Consider the following 26,536-nt stretch of genomic DNA (forward strand, 5'->3'; position numbering starts at 1 on the left):
AAAAATGTCTCCGTTCCTCTAGAACAGCGTGAAACAAATATCAAGCGACTTATCTTTGCTCTGCGTTCAACAACTATAGATATATAAGATTATATAATATTATATAATAGATATATTATATATATAACTATATAAGATATAATTTATCTCCTATTTAATTGTCAAAGTTTAACCAATTTCTGAAAACTCGAAGACGTTCCAAATGCTTTCATCGCAATGGTCGTCTACTCTACTAGTAACTATTCGTACACGTATGCTTTTATGAAATTCATGCGAAAGAAATTACGTCTGTCCTTGGTTGATCTTCGTCGACCACCTAACGAGTCCGTCCTTACAGCATGACACATCGAATCAGCTGTAATATACATCAATTGTTCGACTTCATAAATTATTTACGCGTTGCTATTCGTATGGTTGACAAATGCTAGGGGGTTCGATCCGTTGGAAGTGTAACGAAGCGGAAATGGAACGAACGATAATGCCGCGAACACGGCGCGGATCTGATACCTACTGCTGGTACGATCGATCCTTTAATTACTTTACTTGACCACGGATCAGCGTGATCCTACCGATTCTCAAGATCGTCGCGAGCGTATCACCGTTCATCTTAAAATCGAATTCCACGCGTCTGTTTCGGAGGTTGTACTCGCGAGATAACGGAAAGACAAAGGACAGCATACGCCCTTTTATAATTTCGGGGTGCACGACTTTGCGCGATTCCTCCGGTTCCGTGCGACCATCCCGCGTGTCCCGTTAAATCTGACGAAACGGTAGCGATAACCGCTATCGCGTCTGGCCGACCGTCGATAACGTCGCGAAATGAGTTTGCATCTGGCTCGCTGACCTGGTCGAGTCTCGTGCTTACGCTGACCGAGTTATCGCAGCTAGCGCCGGGCGTGTCTGCGCTGTAACTATCGATTAAGCGAGCGGATCCACTCGAATGGAAAATGGAATAGCCGCGATCGTTCTCGGCTCATCGACGCCGTCATGGAAATGCGGCATCTAGCCGAGATAGCCTAGCCCTTTCGTTTCAACCCTCGTTCCCACTCTGACGCTCGCCCCGCGATCACCCGAGCCGAGCCGACTCGCTCCGTCTCCCTCTTTTCTAGCTTCGTTAATTTCCCATTCTCTGTATTTCTCGCTGTGCGTCTCTTCCACGTTTGTTCGTTACTTCTCTCGCTCGGCATACGGACAATCGATGGTTAGCAACGCTGGAACGTTGCGTTTGTGCCGTAGGTCGCGAAATTCGCCATCGCCTGGACCATTGTCGATAGCCGATTGTCCGCGGCTCAGGCGACTGCTTTCTTTCACCAACGAACCCAATGTTTGGAGATTTATTTTTTGACCAACGACTGTCCGTATGCAAAGGCATTGCCGTTACTTCGTAACGTTACCGAAGCCTGAGTAGATACCATTGGTAGTTGGATTTCACTGAGAATCCTGTATAGTCCCCGTGAATATTTCATTTGTAGAAATAGCTTTGTTCGGTAGGTTATGAATAATTCGAGGACTTCGATGGAAAGCCTGGTTTAATTTTTATGACGCTTGGAACTGCATACAATCGAAGATCGTTTAGTCGCCGTTGTTGAAACGACACGCTTCACAGCCTGCTAATATACATTTTTCGAATGATTGACAGACTAAATGGAGTTAAATTAGACGATGTGAGCTACAAATTCAGCCGCGTCTTTCATTCGACGTGCCTCCAGTAGCACGACGCAACAGCACCATTATCATTACATACATGTATGTATGTACGTGTATGCGCACACCATTAAGAAAGGTAAAGTACTTTACGGGAAATTGTGAACGGCGAACTGCCTACGAATGAAATATGGCTCGCTGATAATCGAACCGTTCAGAAGCCACGGAAAAAAAGCGATGATGTTGCAGATGCTAGTTTTTCAATTTGTTGCTTCGGTATTTTGAAAAAAGAAAAATTATTACCGCCTTCTTTACCACGATGTGGAAGTGAATTCACAAAGTGGGATTAAAGTTAGACAAATATTTAACGACGATCGTTAACGTACTTCGTACGAGTATCAATTTAATTGTACGGTGCATTCTGAATAACCAACGCGTTGCTTCACACATTGCCAACGGAATGTTTATATCGCGTTATATTCGCTTGAACAAACATAGACATTCCTGTCTGAGTCGTGAATTATTGCAGCGATTCAATAGCTTTAATGGTACAAAGTTGTCTAATTATTGACACGATCATCGTCAAACCGTTTGTACGTGTACGAAGATGTCAGACGTCGGTAAATGTTACAACGTATATTGCTAGCAATTACCGAATCGTTTAATTTTACCTTCATTTAGGTTACATGTAAATGGCGCAATGCCGAAACAAACAGAAACAAAAGCCTGCCGGACTTTTTAATATCAATTAAAAGATATTAAAGCGGGACCGTATCATTTAATTCTACGTTATATTTATCAACAAGAACCGAAATGCATTTTCTACGACGAGACCAGCGGTTACGCGCAATATTTTTTCATCTAATTAGTGGCACAGCTTCGCCAACAATTCTTGCTTTCCCGCTCAAGCGGGGGTAAACGTTTCGGCGAAATTAATCCATCGCTACATTCAAACACCATCCATATTCTAGACCGTGGGTTAATTAACATCTAAATTTCCATCGTTGCCCGCCTTAATTGATCCACTTTATTACACATCGCAGGAGGGGGAGGGGCTGGTTTATACGAGGTGGTCGGCCGCCGTTCACGAAAACACACGCCGATCGCTTTCATCGATATCCCGTTAAGGCCAGATGTATTTTACGATCACGGCCTCCAGCCAAAAGTGATAAATTTTAAACCAGCCGGCCGCCGATTATACAACCATATTAGTTCCTCTTTTCTCTATCTCTTTCCACGCATTTCCATCGGTCGAAACTTAATCCGAATCAGCTGCTTTTCCTTGTGGCGTGCCAAAACTCCTTCAGAGTCTCTCTATATAAATAGTTTGTCCTTGATAAGATTTGCACGCTGCTCTGGCCCCGTTGATCGATAAGTTTAGGAACAGAAATTCCGTGTCTCGATGTTCGTCATATTAGAGGTTTCCTGGTTAATGAAATAAAAATCGATGAGATAAAAGTGGCGGAGCATTTCGGTGTTCGCATGTACGCTGCTCGAAAGGGAAGCGGTAGGAGGTAAAAAGGATCAAAGGCTTTCGTTGACTAACAGCGACCATCAGCACGGCTATGCCGAGTCCAGGACGTCGACAATGACGTCAACTAGGAAGATGTATAGGAACGAAGGCAGCCAGCGGAAGATAGCTGCGTTCTCTTTCTATACGTCTCCAATCTGTTCTCTTCGTTGTCAGTGGAGAAGTAGCAAAGATATTACGAGTTTCAACGAGTTCCACAGAGTTACGAACTGTCTTGCAGGTAACGCGTTAGTTTCCGTCCGCTTTCTTGAGCTCTGCTGTCAAGGGAATTGGCTGTTACGAGATACGCTTGTTATTCCATATCCGGTGTGACGGGCCTGCTGGAATTTTAAGCCTGCGCTTCATCAAACCTGCATCGCGACATATGTAAACTAGGTAGCTGGAAGAAATGTAAAGCAGTTGCGAATCAAATCCTTGAATCGCGTGGATAATTAACAGCGTAACATGCAAAATCCTGTAGCTACGACGTCCTATGCGTTTCGATTAAAACGGAAGCGATACTCTGTTACATCCTCACCATCGACTTTATATCATTGATTTAACGACATTCTGTATCTATTTCTTGATTCGAGCGCTTAATTTCAGAAATTGTATAGCACATTTTGGTCAAAATCGAGTTAGCAGTAGAGTACGGTTTTATAATCGTTCGTTAAGCGCATTCAATTTGTCAAATATAACGCGACTTAAAAACTTCTCCCAACCTTTCTCGCAAAACTTACAATTACAAATGTGCTTTAGGCCCTTACTCGAAGTCATTACATTGCATTTTTGTTAACTCGCGTATCTATCAGATATTTGAAATACGTGTAGCTCGATCCTCGACGGATCAAACAGTTGTTGCTCTTTTTACTGGAACGAATAGACATCATCATCGCGAGAGAAGAATAGTCGCTGACTATTGATCGACGTACAATTTGTCGATCGACTGGTTTCGCGTTTTTTCCTCCTCTACAAACGTAAAATTCTTGGTTTTTCTTTGTTTCCTCCAACGCTCAGTTGCGAGATTACACACGGCTTCAGCGGGAAAACGGTTCGCGACTGAAAAGGCCGTGCGACCACGTTTTCCGTGTCGTTAATTAGAAAGAAAAAAACTTACGGATTCGCTCGTTACCATCCGCGACCGCGCAACGATTCGCGTATAAAAGCGACTGCTGGAATTTCATAAGCCTTTGAAAGTTCACTTGGCGCGCTACTTTGATCCGCGACCGCGGCCGAAAAGTCTTTGAACCGGCTATGTCATGCAAGAGTATTGCCGACGCGAGTTTCGAAGTTCACCGATTACGAACAGCTTTCATGCGCTGAACATCTAATATAAATTTGTAGATAAGGAAAATAGCGACGAACAACGAAATTACACTACCCTTATTACGTATCTTCAGTTTCGTATTTTTATGAAGAGAACTAAAGAGATACACGAGGGGCGTAAGAGATCTTACACAGTATGTGAACTCGTTTTGCTATAAATTTACTACAAGTATTATTTAGACGAAGTACTCCACATTGGATATTTTATATAGTTTCGCGTGTTACTTAACGTTTTCTATATTATATCGCGCACCGTGCGGTTATGCATATTAATCGAAATGAGTTTCTCCGAATATAAAGAAAATAAAATTTGCACACGTAAATTGTACACGTAAATTGAAATTATTGAAGGGACAGGACGTAAGCGAAGAGTTTGAACAATTTTTCTTGCGGCAAGGTAGAAATGATAAACGTTTAAACGACTATTCTTAATTAATATTTAAACATTGGGCTAAAGTTAGCGAACTAATGTCCAGATGTTTCTTAATCAAACAATAAAGAAGATGTGATGCTTTGTATGGCAGCGGCAACTATGAGAAAAAGTAGCCTCGTGGATTTTTATTATTTTTAAATTACCATAAACTCAAGTTTAGGTACGTATGGAGTACAGGTACGTTTGGCATTTTCTTCCGCTATCATTCAAATTGTATCATCGATTGGTTTGATCGTATTCGGTAGAATATATAATATGCGAAGGCTAAGCAATTGTATGCACGTATGTATTTATTTATTTATTTCAACCCGATGACCTAGAAACTAGACTTGGCTTTGCGATGAAAGCTAAACGATTAAACTACTTTGTACGCCAGAATTCGTAATAGCGTGACGACTTATCTTCTTAGTATGTTAAACGAAGATACGTAACTAAGCGATTATCTCTGTTGAACGATACGTTTTTAAGACGCTTCTTAGTTTGTATAAGAAACGATTATACTTTGGAGCGATCCACTGCTTTGGAAAAATATAACAATATATCTATTTCAAAGTCTTTGCAACCGCTTCATCTCCCATTTCCCCTCTAGACATTTGCTGTCCATAAATCTTCGCCACCCCGTTCTCGTAATACATATCGAAAAAATTTCCATCGACTCAATTTTCCAAATGGTTCGATACAATCGCCAAGTTGTTGCTGTAAAGAGAAGCATTCTTCTGAAAAAATGATAATAAAAAAGGTTTTAATTATTCAAATTCGTTATTTGAATTATGATTTTAATGGAATTAAACTTCGCAAACTTTCGATCGCAGTTTTAAACGAAGAATGAACTGTTTTAATTTCATCGGCGTTGTTTTAAAATACATATCCCCCTTTAATTTACGATTGATCCTGCACGGCTAACTAACTGACTGACTGCTCTTGAGATATATGATAAGAGGAAAGCAAGGGATAATATATTATATTGTCAACGGCAGTTTTAGAGGTAGTGCAAACTAATGATGTCATTTCATTAGTTTGAGATAAAAAGAACTTACGACGGACAATAACAAAGCGTTCGGGATTAATCTTCCTTTCTTCGAAAGAAAGGATAGGTAAGCTTTTAAAATCAACCCGACGAGTGTTGTTCTATTTGAGTCTAACAGCGTATTACGGTTTTGCATTATTATATCACGGTATTATAAGGTATTGTTTACTAAAGGATATAAGGATTAAAGGGATTAAAGGGAATCGATATACATACGATAAATTACGAATAATAAAAATCACTGTTGTCTCTTGCGATAAATCAATTGTCGAGATTGATTAAAAACAGCGCAAGGAAATAAGACGGAACAATGCACCAGTTTTCAGTTACATCGTTGCTCCTTTTACCTTTCTTTTCCTCTTACGAAACAAACTGATCATCACTTTCCAAGACGTTTTATATACGTATTCTGGGCAAACATCACTCCATAAATTCATCCATTTCAACAAGAGCGAGCTGAACATAGATTCGACGCTAAGCATACGATACGATCATTGCGTATTTGTCGCGTAATGGCGATTCATTAGGAGTTATCTCATAATACAACAATAAGCAGTAATCATCTTAGTTGCTCCTCCGATTATCCCCCTATCTACGTCGTCTATAGCATAGTTATTAGCATTCGCTGATCGCTAGTTATATCAAGCGGTTACCGCTTAATGCTAGGCGCTCTTAAACGCCGCGAGGGAAGCTCGCTGGTTCGACAAACTATTGGTCCTAGCCGCGGCACGTCTGTTCGTTCGTTCGTTCGTTCGTTTGTTCGTACGAATGCCACTGCTGTGAATCGGTATTAATTCCAGCCAATGGTCTACTCTCCACCGACGCTAGCAATTATGTCGGATGTCGAGGCGCAATGCGGAGAAACGGTACTACAAAACGCCCGGCAAATACGTGCCGATGCGTCTATGGATCGAGTATTTGCACGCGCGTTTTGTGCGTGTATTCGCAATTTCCACTGACGAGGAATCGGCTAACCTGGGAAGATTATACGTGAGCGGTGTGTCAAGTTCTAACAGGAAGCTGGACAATTGCTCCGAGAGGGACGACGTTCCTAGCACGTCCTCGGAATTTTCAGACCCGCCCTATCGGCTCCAATGTCGAACACGCAGGGCTACACATCACTCTCGGCACCTAACCACCACCGGTATTCGCGTGCCGTAATAATAATCGCATAAATAATGAGACCCTCGATAGAGCCGATTTAGGAAACGATCGGCGTTCGTCCGCGGAATAAATAAAGATTTTCGCATATTAACCCTCCAATCGCGGACCATTTTCATGCTTTGCTGTACAAAATCACGGACGAAATTTGTATCTTGTACAGGTTTGTCGTCGGGGGATTTTTAATGGAATGCAGGAGCAAAGATCGAAATAAGTCGAGAAAAGGGGAATATTCTTACGCTTATTAAGTTACGATCTATAAACAGCGTGACCCGACAAAGTTAACGAAATGTGTACTTGAGTCGAATGCGATTTCGACGTCGCCCGCGGCTGCAATAATTTCGACGATCGAGGAGCGCGTTGATCGCGAAACTGAACTCGCCTGGTCGTTCAGTGTTATATTGAAATTTTCTTTTTCTCAAAACGTTGTCAGCCTCCCAGAGCAACCAAGCCTTGACGCTGCATGGACACTGGTTGGCTCAACGAGTTGGGTGCATTCGAGAATCATAAGTCACGCGATGAAAAAAGTATATCAATTTTTGTCATTTTTCTCGGAGCGCGTGCTTGCAACTGTCATGGTGATTTGGAACGAATATCTTGAAAAAGGTGTTTGCGTCTACCGATGAATACGGCGGATGAGTTTATTACTTAAGGGAAATTGCGTGTTTCGCTTTTGTCTGCTTGATCTGCTGTTTCGTAAGAGAGCGACAAAGTAGCGCAAATTAAGGATAATCGAGCGAATTTATCGTGTCATACCTAATTTTTAAATTCTAACTTATTCCTTAGGATAAGCAAAGTATCGCTGCAGACTTTTATCTCCGTGCAATTTGTAGGGGATTTCGCAGAAGTTTCCGGCATAGTCAAGAACAAGCACATATATCAAGATATATAGTAGAAGTAAGCACGAGATGTTAATCCTATCGAACAGTCACGTCACGGGATGAACTCGATAAACGAGTTACATAATCGACGATTTTACATAATCTCATGTAGATTGATATTACTATTGGAAAGTGTTTAACACTGGTAATTACCTTATTTTATAATCATACAAATAATATTGCCACGATAATATTATTAATCGCGAGGGCGTTATCAAATAAGACGAAGCAGTTTTCAGAAGCCGAATGAAACAAGACAGACGTGTCAAGTAGCTTAAAATCAGGAAGATAAATTATTCAATAAAGAAATTTAAAACGGTATAATTTTATATTTATGTCTAAGAATTTAAGACCAGAATAACAAACAATCCATCGACTACGTACATCTTTAAATATCGCCGAATAAATGGTTTATTTTTAAACGTGGAATAATTTAATTTGAAGAAATTGATTTATCCAAGAAAAATGGTACGTATCTATATTCTAATTTAAACAGGAATATACTTGTAATCTCACCTATACATCCCTGAAACTAGCGTACCCTCTGCTTACGCTGCTTCTTAATGACGTTGGTGTATTTTCGTGGGCAACTGTGCCGGATAATGAGCGACGAACACGTGCACTCAGGTTCAGAAGCTGTTACGTCGATTGTCCGGGGAATTACCGGCGTCAAGATATACGGTATCATCGTTAATTTATCTATATCACTGCGAGATCGATTCTTCCTTCCCCTTCGCAAGGTATATATGGTATATGCACACGTCGACCAAGTGCGCCAGCCACGTGTAAATCATACGAGCAAATCTGTCGCTGGGGACCGGCGGCCGATTTTGAGCAGCTTAAATACTGTCGCCTCGATCTAGGAGAATGCTTCAATTTTATAATCCACCTGCTTCTCCTGGTTGTGCGCCATTGGCTAAGGTTTCTAGCGTTTTTAACATACGTTACGCAAAGTCAGGGTAAAGCATGTTCGGCGCAATCGTACTACGATTACTCGGATTAATTTTCGGAAGTCGACGAAGGAAACTTAAGGTTTCGGATCCTCTTAATCGCATCGCTGGAATTCTTGCGATTCTCGTTATTCCTATACAGCGAGATTTTAAAGAGCGGCAGTGAAAAAGGCATTGATCGATTTGAAACGAATTTCGGAGCGTCAATGACAAAGACATTGATTATTATCCAAATAAGATTCAATGTGATTCGTTCTTATCGTTCGCCATTCTCATTAGAATCGGACGACGGCGGAGCGATCTCTGAAATAATACCTGCGTGATTAGTTGCCACAATTTGGTCTTAGGGTGGTATTTCTGTCTAGAAAAGTCGATCCTTATCATGCAAATGTAGAAGATGTAAGAAATATCCTTGGGAATTAATTGTTAAAGTCATTGATAAAGTAACGAAGATCGTCAATGGACAATGTACACAAGAGTATCAGAGTTCGACGGTAAATTAGTATATAATTGTACGAGGTATAAATAAGTATATAAGTATTAGGTATATTATATGCATCGTTACGTTTGCCGATAAACAGAACGCCGGTTTACAAAGCCAAATCACTTTGAATTATCATGGCAGGTAACGCGGAGAAAATATGAATAACGAACGAAAGTCTGGAGTTTGACATCGTCGAACGGATTGCACGAAAGCATTTCATCAAGTAGATCGTATCCGTTTTCGTATCGCCTGGCTGGATACACCGGTTACGCCAGTTACGACGCGACGGCAAGAATCGATAGCGAGCAGGTAAAACGTGGCTCGTCCGTGTTACAAAGTTCTAGCCCGTATCTAGAGCGTCGCGCGAATTAGTCGGTCGAGAGGGTTCGTCGCGTTGCTAGAATCTGGCAAATGAAATTCCTCTGAACCCGCCGTGCCAAGTGACTTTGATTTCTGCATGGACAACCGGAGCTCTCGTTAAGGGATCGATTCAGCTCGCCTTCGCCGCAGCTCTGTCAGGAATTCGCGCGACGTTCACCGTGACATGTCGTATTCGGTTTCGGACGGAAAACAATTTGAAAGAGCGCCATCTCGCGTCACGAAAACTCGTCCCTCGTGGATTCTCGTTTCGAGGAGATTCGCCTCGCTCGATGAATTCAAATCTCACTCGGGAAAATTCCTTTGGACCCCGAACAACGCTTCGTCCTTTTCCGTTTCATATTTCCTATGTTCATATCTTAGAAAAGCGGTTCCAGCGGCCGTCGAAACTCGTCCGTGGAATCGTCGTGGGTACATAACTAACAGACAGTTATAGTACTAACAGTCGCGTACGATCATACGCCCCGACATTTATTTTCCGAGTCAGTCGACGCGACTCTCTTACTTACCGGTGGAACGTAATCGCGCGAGCGACTTCGTCAAGGAGCGTGTGTCTTTTCACTCGCGAGCATTAAGACTAGCAACCACTGTAATTTCTTACCGAGAGAAAAACGTTTTATAAACGGAAGGAAACTTGTTATTTAGGCGAGCGAAGTAACGCGCGAGATTTTATCGTGTCGTATTAAGCGGAATCTCCGGTTCGTATTTTGAGGCCAACCTCATAGGGCGTTATTGAAATTCTGCCAGCGACGAAATTCGATTGCGATTAGATCGATCCGACGCTGTTCGCGCTTGTATGTAAATACGTACTAGTTTTCATTCGCGAGTTTTCATTTTTTGGTTCCACTCGTGGCGCGCTATCGTTTGCGTTTCTCTCTGCAAGAAAACAAAATCATAGAATTTCTGTTATAACGATTAGATAACGTTCGATAATGTATGAATTTCTGTATGAATCTTTATACCGTGCGTTGAAACGTAGTTAAAGTATCCGATTACAAAAAATTGTGACTATGATTATCGTTGCGCCTCTTATTTTCTTCGAACGAATCCATTTTCAGCGAATGTTTGAAAAGAAAGAAATCAATTTTTTCGTATCTTTGTAGTGTTAAAAAATGCACGTATTTAAGATAATCACTTCGTGGTAGTCAAAACGTACAGGCTCGAATTAATCACTCGGAGAGAGAGAGAGAGAGAGAGAAGCGAAGAATTTGAAAACGAAAAAGGAACGTAGAAAATTACTTAGTCGATTCGCTTGTAAATTAATAAAATTATACGCAGCTTAAAAGCACCTCTCTTAAGACGTTGAAACTTTTTTCTATTCTTTGTTGGTTCACCGTACATCGGGCTATACCGTTTCCAGGCAAATCCTCTTACATGTATACTCTTCCATTATTAAAGCGCCCAATATCGCAAAAGCTCCGTAAAATTTTAAGAACAATTGAGAAACAATTCTCCTAGATTGCTTGTTCGTACAATCTTCTACGCGCATTGCGTTATACATACTTAACGCTATACAGCGTGACAATGTGTTGAACGTGATAATTCAGGTCGTGAAAATGGCATCAGAAAATATTAAATACCTAAATTACATTTTCTCAAAATCTATCGGGATTCGAAGTGTCATAATCGATGCGCGATAATTCAAGCAACTATGTGCATAATGAAACCTTCTTTATCAAAATGCAGTGCCATTCTACACTGCCGGACAAAAGGATAGCGCGTAATACAAATCTGGAAAATTGTATCGAATAACAAAAATATTCAAACACGCAAACTCGATTATCTTCTTAAATACGTTAATCATTCCGCAAGCATCCTCTCAGCATCCCGATAATTCCTCAACATTCTCTATAATACCTCCGCCGTATCTCGATTCATTCGAAACAATTTAAACCCAATTTCACGATTTACTTCTACAGATTTTGGCTTGCACGTTCGCGATATCAATTACGCGACGAGGAAACGATAGCACAATCGACGAAGACAATCGAGAAATACCTGCTCCCTGTATCCGGCTGCGTTCGATTCTCATTTTCAAACAACAATAACCAGGACGATCTCGTTTCGCTATTAATAAGCAATAGAATAACTATCTCGCAAATTAATCACGTTTCTTCCGCGATCTTGTGAATCGACAAGCACGTGGTCGGCCACCCATTTCCTGCTTCCAGCTTTAGCGACGGGGACACGCGATTGTTCGTGTCGTGTTATGTCCCTGAAAAGTCAATTATTCGCGCCGGTTAAACTGATTTTTCGAAAACTCGTTGTTTGGACCCAGTTCGACGAAACGAAGTTTGACAACTAGCGTTGGTCGGAGTATGTGGTGCACTTTGATTTTTTAACCTTTTCGGTACGACGATCGTTCACCGCGTTACTTAATCAAACTGACAAAGGAAGACGATCGCCGATCCACAGATTCAGAAAATTATGAAACTTTGGGGATATGCAGAGCATATATAGCCACGTAGCAGGAAATTTTGTTGTTGCCCAAATTCGCTCCAAGGGACTGAAATTGATCCTTGAAAATCCGGTTATTATATAAAATTCGGCTTAATTTTTTTTGTATTTAAAAGTAACTTTTGTTTGAAAGGTTCCTTTCTGTCTCCATACAGCTTGCGGTTATAACGCGAGATCGGAAAATAGCCGGATATCCAGAAGCATCCTCTTAGAGCGAATTTGGGAAGCAAAAAAAGTTACGAAATACGTATCTATATACATTCTATCTTCCGCCAAAGCTTCATAATCTTTTGGACCTGTGGCTTGCAGATCTTCCCTTGTGCGTCAAATTTAGCGATTAATTAAACCGAGAGAAATTGTACAAGAGTCGACCGGCTACTTACGGCAAAGTGCCTGGAGCAAATAAATAGGATTGGACACGGACAGTCATCTAAAGATGACAGACGGTGGGCTGCGTGTATGCTTTTGGCGGCTATCGGTTATAGTCCGACGATCGTGCGGAAGGGATTAACCGTAACGTCCGTCTCTCTGACCTCTTTGCAGGAAGTAGTTAAAGATTACGACACGTCAACCGTTCGCATCAGCGGTAGCTGGCGGGATCGAACATCGATTGCAAACAATTTGTCTGTTTGGCCCGAGATCATCGGGGAAGATATACAGCTAACTGGAAAATTGGGAGAGCAGGAGGTTTGGCAGGATCAAGCGCGAAAGAAGGTTCGCGTGCTTGATTTCTGGTTAATAAAACGTTACGCGAGACATAAAGCGATACGATGATGTATCGCGGGGTGTAGACGGAGGCAGGCCGAGTAGCTGGCTCGGCTACGTGTTGCGGCTAAGGGGGATGCGACGCGGCACGAGGCCACGGGGGATGAAACGAAGGCCAGGATGGACGAGGCGGGTTGCAAGAGGAAGAACTAACGCACCTATACAAAGGAGGAAACGTTATTATAGGGCGAGTACGAGCGCGCGAGTGCCAACGTGTTGGTCTTACATCGTACACCGTGCGCCTCTGTATGATAAGGTCTTTCCGTGTACGTGTGTTTATGACTGTGCGCGCGAACGGGTGAGAACCGTAATGGGTTGAAGAGAGGCGAAAGGGCGCAGTCGCGAAGCCGGAGCCATCCTCGACCCCCGGCGGGCAGTGGTGGCAGCGGTGGTGGCAGCGGTGGCAGCGCCGGCGTCGGTGTTAGCATCCTACCTGCTCGAGGACAAACCGAGTACGTCTCGTGCGAGGGTGCGGGCCGCACACGGTTCGCCGAACCTCCGATACGTTTCGTGCTCGCGGAACTTGTCATTCTTTTCGTTTCCGTAAACGCGCGCTCCCACGTTAAAAACAGCTGTGTCGATTGGTAGGTTTCGAAGGTGATCGCCTAACTAAGTCGATTTTCGTTGTGATCTGGCATCGTGATATCCTCGTTATTAAATACGTATTGAGCTCTGTGAATAAGTATCAACGGACGAATTGGTCGCGTGACCGCGAAGCAACCGGCTGCCTCGAGGTGGCGCGTTTTCAAACCAAGAAGACGGTGAAGGAGTTTTATCGCATTCGTACGTGAAAGAATGATCTAGGAAGTGTGGATCGGTAGCTGTTCGTGATCAAACGGTAGAGGAACATATCAGTCGGAACGATTCAAAGGATTTCATTGAATCGAGCTTTATATCCTTCCCTAACAGATCATATCTTTCCCGAGTAAAAGAAGCATCGAGGGATCGAGAAACGTGCGCGTATGGGTGTGCGTCCCGATATGACCCACCACGATTGAGACTTTCTTTTGCGACGCTTTTACGTAGCAGCCCGACGAACATGTAAGTGCTGATTGCATCCGTTCTATGCCCGATTTTGTGCGCCACCGTTCTGAAATCGTCGTTGCCTTCGTTGCGGCTCTCGGAATACAATACGCGAGTTTAGGTTCCGCATTTCCGTCGACCGATGAGCCGTACACACGGTGAACCTGTATGCGGGATTTTGTGGACAACGGATGGAAATGAGCCGGCAGCTTCTGTATCGCGGCGCAGGATATTGCAATTTTAAATTTCGCTTCCCCCGCAGCCAATTAACTCTAAGCCTCCGTCTCGGGAGAGAAAAATATCAGTGTGTATAATATTTTTAACGTGCTTCGCTCATTTTCTTCTTTCTATCATACTCTTCTTTTTTTTTTTTTTTGTTAATTCTTTTTAATTTCTTAAAAGAGATGAAGGCAAAAGTCAAAACGACAAAAACCGCCAAATCGCGTTGCTTGAACGAATACTTTACTGACGCTCGTGGTAATGGCAAAGTTGGAACTTGCGAATCTCTGGTTCTTGGTGAACGACCAACGATTAGAATCTCGGGATCTCTTCGTGCGGTCAGAAAATGTTTAACGCATGGCTGAGCTCGAAGAGAATTTAACTTCTGTGCGTTCCATCAAGGAATAAGTAAACCGCAAATGAGTTTAGTCGAATTATTCATCTCGCGGAACGAGTTTCACATTATCTATCTCAAATACGTTTCAAAATCACGCCTGTGTCTGCTCTTCGGATAGAAGGCAGCGATTAATCGAAGAGGATGCAGCGAGTCGATAGTTGTTCCAAGAGATAGGCAGAGAAAAAAGAGAAACGAGAACGTTTCCGACGAATCAGATTACGGGATGCGTTAAAATATAGCTCCGCGTGCACAATGTTTACGTCATCATCTTAATTAAACCGGCATCGCGTCGCGTCGAACTTTTTCTCGTTAATTCCATTTCTTCCATATTTCATTGGTGGACGTTGTGTTCGAGAAAGTCCACGACGGCCGAGGAGCACGGCACCGTTTAATTATGCGCCCTTCTATGTCGTTCTGTGCGATTTGCATTCGATCGAAATAAACTTAATGCCCGCGCGTGTCTTCAACTTTGAACGTTCTCTATTTGTCTTTCGACTTGATCGACGCTGTATCGAGTAACCAATTATTCTTACGCATCGTCGAAGCGAAGCTCACCACCGCGCGTCGTGTTACAGGGATGAATCAATTTGTACGTTGTAAAAAAAAAAATGGTAAAATCGAATCCCAGGCAATTTGGCCAAGGTATTTCGTCGATTCGAGAACGGAAGTTACGATACGACCGTTCGATACGTATTCCACGTATTAAAGGGACGTAGCAGCTCGACGCGTTATGCCGAGCACGTACGACCGCGAGTATAATGCAAGATCGTCGCTGGATAATTTCATTTCGGCGAACAAATTTTCCTTCGGATATTACGGTTTTGCTCGCCTCGCCTTTTCTCTTTCGTATCCCTTCTCCTTCCGTATGCCAGCGAAAAGAGGAGAGAGCCAAGGAAAGGGGAGATAGACCGAAAACGAATACTCGAGTTACCCGGCAGACGTTGCGTACGCAATCCTACGATTCGACGTAATGATATTACGCGTCATAAACCTGATTTGCTGGCTGGCGAAAACGCGTCGGTCGATGAGTTTAATTCCCTTGTAATACGTTTCTCGTCGCTTTAACACCGTCGATGTTACACGTATATTTGATGCAGGATGCTTGCCTTTGGCATGCGACGTTAAGTCGTGGTTCCAGTGGATGCGTACTCGGACGAACTGGTGTTCTGACGAATGAAAGCACTGGAAACCGCGATGCATACGCTTAGAGAAATCTACAGTGGCTCGCGATAGTGATCTCGCTTTCATGGCGATGAGATACAAACGCCGTGATTATAGTAGTAAAATTTTGAAACGAATTTGAAAATATACGTAAAAGTTACAAGTTGAAAGACGCTTAAAGTAGTCCGAAACAAACAGTTGGTGTAACAAATGGTCTCGTCGAATATTAAGTAATCGACTGTCCAAGTACTTTGATGATCTTTGCCAGACGTATACTTTCAACAAATTTCTATATATCTTCAAATGCGTTTCAAAATCGTTTGTATAATTTATACGTGAAAAGTTCCTAATCGCGTTTGAATACCTCTTTGGGCCACTATATACACACACGTATATGTATTTTGCATACATGTTTGATTACATCAACGTATTGAATTCGTCAGGACGCTAATTCGGACACGCATCCACCGTAACTACGCTTTCAAATTAAAATTTTTTATTGACGGAAAATGGCGTAAGAAGAGAAACAGTCGCGAAACCCTATGGGAATATACGATGTGTATTTGTGTATATGCACACACAGCGACATATGTACGTATATGTGAGTGCGTCAGCATTTTGGTGTAGTCCTTCGTTCATTCGTTCGAGACCTGCTACTGTCTGCTTTCGTATGAAATTTATAAGAGAGGAAGTTCGTCAGTTTTACGCGAAATAAAGCTTATACGATTTCATGCTCGTGTACTTGCTCTAGTATGAATTGTATATATTATAAATGGACGGGACAAAACGATTTTTTCACGGTGTATGCATTAATTGTGCACATCTTGATGAAAACAGCCAATGCATTTTGTATTTTGCATTTTAAACGCCTTTTAAGTAATATATCGTTTTTACATCGTTTTAGTTGTGTTTTACGATAAATTGATTATCACACAGGATGGACAAGTACAAGCGTTTGCGCACAAATATAATTGTTTTTATAAATCCTAGGAAAAGTGAAAAAATTGTTCGAGAATGATTCGAGACTAATTAATTACTGGCTTGTCGTTCATTCGCTCCTGTGAATATTACAATATGCAACTTCTGTGCATAAAGATCTGTCAAGTTGATTAACTTGATGTCTACGTTCAATACTCGAATATCGTCAAGTAACTATCGTAAAGCTTCCCAGCTAAATACATATTGGAGCATTTCAATCTTCGTATTAATTTAATCAAAGATAGTTTTGGAACGTTGCTAGTTATTGTTAGTAGAAGCTGTTTCGATCCACCGTTCGAAGAATAATAAATGTCGCATAAAAGCAGCTTTTTCTACTTTTAAAATATCAAGCCCTATAAGAGGGACTTACGTCGCTAAAAGCATTGTACGCTAGCTGTTTCGAAATCTCAGCTATTCGTCACTTTCACCATGACGAATATCCCAACTATCTCCGCATTGCTGCTGTTTGAGATTCCAAGTTCTTTGACACTCGATTAATTTTCCGATAGCTTGTAGATAGTAGCCCGTTGTGTCTATAACGTTAAAAATTCGCCAACAAGCGATGGCGAACGAAGGAGCTTTTGAACTTGCATCGTCGAAAAATCGAAGAAACATACCTCTACGGAATTTTAAATATGGAAAAGATTCATCTTAAAAGATTGTAGTTGTATCTTGATGCTACAGTCTCTCCTCTTCTTTTTCTTTTTGTCGTTCTGATTCAATACAACGTTAGATTTTGATATTTATGTCATCTGGTCTATCGTGAAAGATAAGCTTCCCATTGATCGTTCCATTTTCTTTCCGCGTTTTTCCTATCTTCAAAGGGGAAAGTAGGTGAACGAACGATCGGCCGTACCTCGCAGTACTGTAATCGCGGCAGAAGTGCTTAAAAAATCCATATAATGGCGCGATAACTTGGAAGCAACTTTGCGGCAACTATTTTCCTGATTACTTTGCCAGCGCTCTTATCTTCGCGGCCGCGGGCGAGTCTAATTTGCACGTAACACGAGCGAAAGTGATTTACACGGGCGAATTTTCCACCGATTCTTGATGCTCTCTTGTAGTTCGTGACGAACGGGTCTTCGCACTTACCGCTGACATGTTTGAATTGCGTACGTGCGCTGGCACGTAAGTTCCTGATGGTATTTACATAGTCTAATACGTGTGCCTGAAAACCTTGTTTCAAACTCGAATAGAAAAAGAAAGAAAAAGTAGAACGTAAAATAGCGCGCGTGATAAGCGATCCATTAAATTCGGCCATCTGGGAAAGTGGTGGTTTTCAAGCGTAAGAGCAGTGCGTTCCGATCATCTTCGCGAATTTGTTTGCTGTTTGCTGAGGAAAGTGATCGTAAATATTTACGAGGAAACTCACCGCTCCCTGGCAAATTTTGATCAGGAGGATCGATAACGAGTCTGTTTTGCTAGATTTCCGGCACAATTGCGGCTACGTGTGTGCACGTGCGAGTGTGTCACGTGCAATTCTCGTTCCGTCGGCGAATTACGTTCAGTTAAATTCCCTTTACTATATAATTTCATCGCGTTAAATCGGGACCTAAGACAGCGAGATAATTAAACCGTTTGTACCGAAATACTCGGCTCATTCCCTGGTTCCACCTGCCTAGTGAGAATTGTCACTGTTTAGCTAATGCCCTTTCCGACGAAGATCTTATTTCCGGCGAAATTTATCATTAGACGTTCTTGTCCGCCAGAATATACACGTATATACCGAATACACACACATACACACGTTATGTATCTTCAGCCGAATCTCGGAACGAGCCAGCGAATTGGTTTCTCCGCCGGAAGATTTCGTTCCGAAACGCGTCGCTTGGAAATGTAAAGCTTCGAAAATTGACGGTGCCGATGTAAGAAACTCTTATAGCCAAACGAGTTTGGAAAAATGATTTAAACGACAATTGTGCGATAATGCTCGGTATATGTGTATTTGGAAAATGCCTGATAGAAGCAAAATGTTGTCGCGTGTGGCGAATCGCCACATTTTGATTTTATCAAAAACGGTAACTATCTTGATTTGATAACAAAGGATTGAAAAAGGAACTCGTATAATACGAATATGAACTGTTTGACATAAATTTGTGCCGACGAAGTTTTTAAAAGTTGGAAAAATGGAACAACGAAATGTTATTTCGTAAGAAACGAGTACTCGACGCGTTACGAGAAATTTTTAAACGAGAAACGTGTAAAACGATCTTTGATTTTATAATTAACGGAATCTTTAATAGTGTTTCAACTAGTACGAGAAGGGTAATTAGAAACGTATGAAATTGATCGAAATCTAAATAAATTGGATATCCTTAATTCGATAAACTGCGATAAATTAGTCGAAGTGAATTAGCGTTGCCGTAGGAAACTTGCTCGATATCAAAGAGCGCGTGTAACGTATATTTCAAATCTTGTTCAGGATCCTAATGCTCAAAGCAATAAGGGTCAGGTTTATTTCCCTTTAAAAGGTACTCGGTGGAATTCTCGCAGCGTGCGCAATAAATTTCAATAGAGGAAGAAACATCATTCCATTAGGAAAAAAAGTGAGGGTTACTTTCGTTGCTCAGAACTATATAACTTGGAGTGTGATTTGAAAGGTTCGTGTCGCATTAGCGATAAATCTGCAAGAGATGCTGTTAATTAAAAACGAGCTACTCGAAGTGATAAAAATGTACGTTTGCGTATCCAACGAATGAGAAAATGTAAACGTTGAGTAGATCGTCTAACTTATTGTTCAAATTCAAGATAGAGATTCAAAATAATGGATCGTTATATCGTGCAATAAATGAAAAAACAATTGTTTGTAGAGAGCAGACTGAATAACGCGAGAAAAGAAGAGGAGAGAAGAGAAGAGAAGAGAAGAGAAGTGAAGAGAAGAAAAGAGAGGCGCGGTGGTGTAAGGGGAATCCGAAAGAATGATTAGAGGGAAGCGTAATTACGAGCGAGCAAGCAGGCGAGTGATTTAAGAGAAAAGACATAGATTTAATGAGACATAAAGGTACAATAATTATTGCTGCTAACCTAAAAGGTGAAAAGACATCTGGCGATCTGGATTACAAGAGGGCGAATACTTTTGAATAGAGGGGGTTGAAATGTCTCTAAAGTAAGGACAAGGGGAAGAAGAATAATCATCATTACGATTCGTACGTGAATTATTCGTCTTTCGACTAATACATTTCCACAGCGTCGAGAGCGCTCTTCGATTATAAACTGTCGAATCGAGAATTTCTTTCCAATGACATCACGAAACAAAGCCATAGTTCGTTATTTGTCGAAGCGATACATTTTCCCACGAGCGAGACCTTTGAAACAGTTACAAATAGAGGGAAATGTCAAGATGAAATTGTGTAAATTATGTTCTCTGCATTTCTATGTGTCCGTGGATAGTTATAAAATATGGTCATACATTTTCATGGCAGGTAGTTCTAATGTAATTTTACCTAGCGTACGAAGGTCTATTAAGACAGTTGCTCAAAAAGTAACTATTTAACTAGTATCTTTGTTTTGATTTTGTAAAATAACACTGATTACATCGTCTTCGAAATGGTCCACGGATACGGTATAACAGCTAATTTTCGTTTCTGTAATTACGTGAAATAATTCATAAACCGTATCTATTTCGCGTTTAGATCTATGAACTTTAGATTTCTCGCGTTCGAAACTGCTAGAACAGGCTTTTCAACCACGTTTTTCCTCGGAACCATCATTTCCGCTTTTACCACTATTCTTCTTCCGATAGAAGAATCAACGATCTCTCAATTTCAACGTCTTCTGTCTTAGCCATTTTCCTGATGCTTCCTCTTCTATTCTACGAACGTGAGCTTTCGCGGCGTTTCACGAAATACCTCGAGCTTCGCGTAGCCAGGTGATCTTGGCATATACATACATACGTGTGAATACATAGACGCATGCAAATGAGAGTCGAAGACACGCACGTCACGGAACGAACTCTTAGCAGCGGCTACATTTTGCACATCGTAAATCATAGGGAATATCTCGGCGGCTTTTTGACGCGTTTTAGAACGTCTTAAAAGTAACCATTAATTATCGAGCTGGCGCGCACAATCAACGTAGAAGCCGTAGACGGTCACGTAAGTCTCCAGTATACATCTGTCGCTAAAGCAGGCCACGTTCGAGGAATAAATTCACTGGTAAAAAGAAACGCAAGTGCGAAACGGCCAAGTTAGTACGTGCACGAATCAGGAATTAACGCTTGTTGAACGATCAAAACTTTCCGCCTGGTAAAATACATCTCGTATTAATCATAGGTATCTTGAATCAACGATTATTAGTAGAAAGCTGTGCATCATTTGTTTAATCGTATCATTGCTGAATAGAGGAAGCTAATTTTTCTCTTCTTTCCAAGCTATACTTTTCGGTAAAAATTTTTACTTTTATAATCGTTCGTGTAATAATATCGAAGGTAAGCAAGCTCGAAGGTAACTAAATGCTACGAGATAGAAAGAGTGACATCGAACTTCGATTCTCTCGAATCTACCGCTAGGACGATTTACCAGGTGATACGCTTGTTACGAATATCGCATTAACATGTATATGTATCACCTAAACCTGCATTACCTTTTACATACCTTGACTATGCTGTTAGTACCATTGGACCTTAATATCGTTTATGTACGTGTATATGGAATATTCATGCATAAGTATGTATACGTGCCAGTTTAATAGAAGAGATTCATGCTTTAGAACGTTAATAGCAATTTACTTGCAACAGATTTAATAGCAATCTATCTTCAGCCGTCTCAACGGATCCTTTCTATGAAATACTTTTTCAAATCATTCACCGTGTATTTTTTATTTTTTGAAAGAATACAATTTTTTTTTTCAGTTTTTAAAAATACAGTCGATTTTCATGCACCATTTCAAGAGAGGCACCCTTCACGTTATAGGGAACAACATGAGTTATACCAATTCACACCAACCAGAGATAAATCTTTACGACCATTAACCCTTTGTGATCCTACGTCCAACTGCATTCGACATTCTATTTCACTCGATTTTTTTCACTTTCATAAAACATACTCTTTTGTGTTCTATATTCATTTAATAGAAAGGTGTCAACGTATATACGTTTCTGACTTTCGGCTGTTGTATTTTAAAGTGTCGCCAGAGATGCGAGCGGCTTTGTCTTGCAATGCGATGACATTATGATAGATTGTCACCGATGACGCGCCTGCAATCCGCGCGTATAAACTTGGCGTGCAACCGATAACCGCTGCAATGAAGCGCACCATCAGGGGCCATGATATCTCTGTCTGCCATAAACCAACAAAGGTCGGCTACATCGAATTACTGCTCACGAAGAAATTCTAAACAGCTTATTAATTATGAATCGGCTCGGATTAAATGCTGCTTCGTCTAACGTGTATGCTCGTGCACTTTGACGAGCTTCCGTTAACGCTGATCGCGTTATCTTGGATGGGACGCACCTATGCGTCACGCTGTTCAAATATTACGGCGTGCAATATTTGCTGAACTCGATCGCTTATTTGACTTGCCAGCGATTGTTGGTTGCCTTGCAGTAGTATTTGCTGAAACACGTTTTCGCTCTTGTGTCTTCGCTTTTGGACAAGGAGAAGAGATTTCGTGTGCCGGTTGGTCTCTTGCTTTTATCCCTAACATTCGATTGTCAGTTGCATAAATTTATAAACTTCTAGCGTAGAAAGCACTCTGATGAATGCTTTCGAATTCAACGAACAAATTGACTAAAGAAAGATGTTCTGTTGGAAAACAATTACGGTAAATCAGTATTATAATATCAAATGAGAAATTACTTATGTAATTTACGGTTGTCCAATTCGACTGTACTTGTTATCAAGATAAAGCGTATTCGGTATTAATAAAGAACTTTCTTTTTCGCGTCGACGTACATAGATATGCGAATAATATATGGCGCTGTTGTTCTACATAATGTAATAGAAGGCAAGTGCGATTTTGATTAGATAGACGTTACCATTAAAAATACATAAGCTAATTTTTTTGCAACGGGCAGATTTATCTCCAACAAATCGTTGAATCAATAATGCATGCAATGAAATCAAGGAGTTAGCATACCACTTTAATAACGTCAAAACGAAAGCTATTTTTAAAGACATACAAAATTTTTCATCGAATTGAAACGAATTGTTTACAACGTATTTTAGTAAAAACGAAAAAGTAAACAAATTGCGGCTAAAACATTCAACGTATCTTCGTGTGTCGTGAGCAAATATATTATTTAAAACGCTCGCCAGACACCAGAAATCTATTCTCTGTATAAAATATTCTATGTGGAATGAATATTTTAAAAGTTAGTCTGAATGGTCAAATTTAGACTCACAGAATTTATTCCTACTTTATTACTTGTTACGATATACTTTTATATTGCATGACAATAAAAAATGGGTATTGATACACATGTCCTTTAGGACAGTCTTACGAACTTATATTAAAAAGTTTCCAGGAAGAATTGTTTCATTCTTTTGCTTTAAATAAAAATTTCAGTATTATTCTCTTTTAGATTCTTTCGCCTTCGACTTTTCAAACTAGTTTCTTCCTATTTCATTCGTTTCAAACGTTCATTCGTTGATTTAAATATATTGCGACGGAGAGAAATCCTGTTCCATACTTCTCTGAATCTTTAGCGACTATTATCAACCTTTTCTTTTATTCAACAATTTTATTTTATCATACCTATCCCTTATCGCGTCATTCCTACTTTTTCCTATGGTGTCCAGCTGATAATAATTGTTCGAGGTGTAAATTAATGCAAAGTGTACTGCTCGAAACGCGCGAATTCTAAATTTAAAGTTTTTCGTCAAAATATCCTGAAAGCTTCTGAACTTTCAACGTATTTAATAACATACGATTTTATATACATCTCAATTTAATTTTGCAAAATTATTCTACAATTTCTCTACCTTAGTTACTTTGGTCTTTTATACTTGCGCTTTGCCTGCCTGTTTTTGCACGTGTATCTTCGTAGAAATTTTAATAAACGGCGAAGTGCACTGTTTAATCCTGAAAGGTCATGAATTTTCAGGCGCGTCTCTTAAAACCGTCGACTACACTCTGTGAGATCCTTGAAAGGTCTTTCAAAGATTCTTCAAAGGTACTATGTGCGTTCGTGCATTGGTCAGTGCTAAGAGTGTGACGCGTCAATTGCTATTCAGCGGAAGGCAGACTTTAAAAGACTAATTAAGTTTCCCTCCTAATCGTAAAAGTAACACGCCTTCAAACGAAACGTCTTGATTTTGAAAAATATCGCGCGGATATTTCGTTCGTATCGTGAAATTCTTGTTACAGTATTGCTTGAGCGGTAATAAAGCTAGTAAAATGACTGAGAAATAAATTTTCCAAGCGGACCATATTTCCCTGATATTCCACGAGACGGCAGTTAGCCTCTTTAATGCTCTGACACGATACCAGCAATGCTAATGCGTTTTTTTTTCTAATTCATGGTCTATACGTGATAACGATCTGCCATGACGATTCCGTCGCTTACGCTCCTGCGCTTCTTTTTCGTCTGTTGGTTATCGCAGTGTCGTTAACCGATCGATATTTGCATACCACAAATTCATGCTTTTTTACTCGTATTCGCAGTACCATTATAAGGAGCAAAAAATCTTTGACTCGAAATCGTGGATGAGCTTGGCATACTGTATTTACTGTTGTAATTATCGTATCGATATAATTATAGTTACGTAACATTTCTGCGATACAGTAGAAAATGTATGAACTCTCGGTTTATGAAAATTTCCACGATACACGACAAAAAGACGACGAGTGAACAAATTACAAGTATACGAAGTAGCGATTGCTAGGATACTGGAAAAGTATAAATCTGTTTCTGAAGAAAGTGGAAAGGAAAACTGCGATCGGTTGACAGGTTTTTAAAACGAGGATGACATATTGATAAGTCGTCGAGTGGTCAAGGAGCTGATTTATGATAGGAGCTGTTGTGTCGCTGGATGGAATTACCGATACTTAGGCATTATCGATTTTCATAAAATTTTGATACATCATGCATATCGATTTTCATATACGTTGCGTTGCAACGTTTTATCCCTTCTTGGAATATGATTACCAGCGGTTGCAGTTCGAACATTGGCACTGCACCATCATTCTCGAAAATAGCTTGGGAATATTTATAGATGTCGAGATTTCAAAAATTAAAGGACTACGTCAAAAATTAAAGGATTCGTCTAGAAGAATATAACTTTAAGTACAAACAAAGTAGCTGTAGATTAAGCTGTGATAATTTGTTTTGCTAATGACTTTAATGGGCTGTAAAAGCTCGATGGTTTATCATAAACTCGCCCAAGTCCTGTTACCAAATTCCTACTTTTGTAATCTATAATTTCATCTCACATCGGTACTTGACAAATTCCTTTATTAACGCAAATTATCATACGATTCATGTGACAAACAACGAACGTTTCTTCCATATATCTGCTACTTGACCCATTTTCACACAAAACCGGGGTAACTGTTAATATTTTCAATACAGTTCGTTCGTGTTCGATATCTGACAAACGGCAAATTCTGAAAATTAACTGTACTCTCGCATTCTGCGTTGCGGGCATCACGTCGCAAGAAATCGTGTTGCGGAACTTCTACCATTCCGGAATTCAATTCAATCGGATCGCTCTCCAATTCGCGACAATGTCCTGCTCGAAGATTTCATCCGTTGAACACATCGAGGAAATCGCTGAATACGATTACCCGCTGCAGAAATTTTCAAAAACGAAACGGGTAGATCGACAGAAAAGACCGAAGAACAAAGAGAAGGAGCAGGAGAGAAAAGAAAGAAACGTGGAATGTAAGGGGGCGAAAAAGAATACAGGTGTTACGAATCGAACGAGATTCGTTTCCGTTTGAACTATGGCCTCGATCGCGCACTTTTAGCCGGGCGTTAGCGGTCGAGTAGCATTAAAAGGAAGCACAGTATAGATAGAGATTCTGGCGTGTTAGAATGCGGCGCAGGAAATTCTTCGGCCTGCTTGCAGCTCCTCCTTCCAACTCGTTTGCTGGTATTTCGCTGTAAAATGGTGCACCAAATCCGTGTTCTAATCATGATTCTTTTGAATCGAGCACATCTCCTCTATTATCCTTCTCCTTTTCTTTTCCTTCTTCTTTTTCTTCCATCTTTCTCAGATTTACCACGACCCTACGAGATAATTGCACGACCCGCCGTGACTTATTCGCGCGTCGTGTTAGTATCATTTTCAGGTTGAACATCTCCGACGAGAACCGCGTCATTTATTTAGGTAGCCTCGCTTTGTCTCGCAACTTTGTCGTCAGAACGTATTCGTACGAATAATTTCACGATGTCTTTGATCGATCGATAACGCTATCTCGATAAAATGAAGTTGTTGAAAGTAGTAGAAGGTTGTTTCTCGTAGTTAAATAGTTGATATTTCTTCGTTTAAAACAAATCGCAGTTACTTTGTTTCGGTATGTTTATACAAAATTATGTAACAAGTTTGAATGTGTAACAGTTTGCAAGTTTGGATCTAAGTTCATGTTCCTGAACGTTTAATTTTAATTTACTACGCTGTAGCTTGATAGTCTCTTGTAGATATGTTAACAGTTACACCACACACTATAGATCAACTTGGTGCAGCGTACGTTGTTAGCACAACGCTTTACTTTTCATTAACTTCATACGAACGTTTCAAATTTTCGTAACTTCTCCCTCTAATTCTTGCCAAGCTTCTGCATTTCTCAAATTTATCATAAA

The 26,536-nt window shown here is 40.7% G+C and overlaps 2 protein-coding genes across 8 annotated transcripts in view; one reads left to right on the forward strand and one right to left on the reverse strand.

The window, feature by feature from the left end:
• The window catches only part of LOC122575991 (glutathione S-transferase 1-1-like), a 39,878-nt gene that overhangs the window by 12,224 nt on the left and 1,118 nt on the right, over positions 1–26,536 (reverse strand). Inside the window, exon 2 of one of the 4 annotated variants that reach the window (XM_043745629.1) lies at positions 5,315–5,609. The exons of the other annotated variants lie outside the window; for them this stretch is intronic. The gene's annotated coding sequence lies outside the window, so the exon portion shown is untranslated. The remainder of the gene's footprint in view (positions 1–5,314; positions 5,610–26,536) is intronic. 4 annotated transcript variants of the gene reach the window in all.
• The window catches only part of LOC122575986 (acid sphingomyelinase-like phosphodiesterase 3a), a 49,892-nt gene continuing 36,736 nt past the window's right edge, over positions 13,381–26,536 (forward strand). Inside the window, exons 1-2 of one of the 4 annotated variants that reach the window (XM_043745605.1) lie at positions 13,382–13,854; positions 13,926–14,057. Coding sequence is in view for 1 of the 4 variants with exons in the window: in XM_043745603.1 (XP_043601538.1) it covers positions 14,231–14,343 (113 nt within the window). In the remaining 3 variants the exon portion in view is untranslated. Of the gene's footprint in view, positions 14,058–14,221; positions 14,344–26,536 lie in introns of those variants that run through there. The other 3 variants (XM_043745606.1, XM_043745604.1, XM_043745603.1) reach the window with 3 other exon arrangements.

The sequence above is a fragment of the Bombus pyrosoma genome, linkage group LG15 (assembly GCF_014825855.1).
Source record: "Bombus pyrosoma isolate SC7728 linkage group LG15, ASM1482585v1, whole genome shotgun sequence".
Classification (NCBI taxonomy): Eukaryota; Metazoa; Arthropoda; class Insecta; order Hymenoptera; family Apidae; genus Bombus; species Bombus pyrosoma.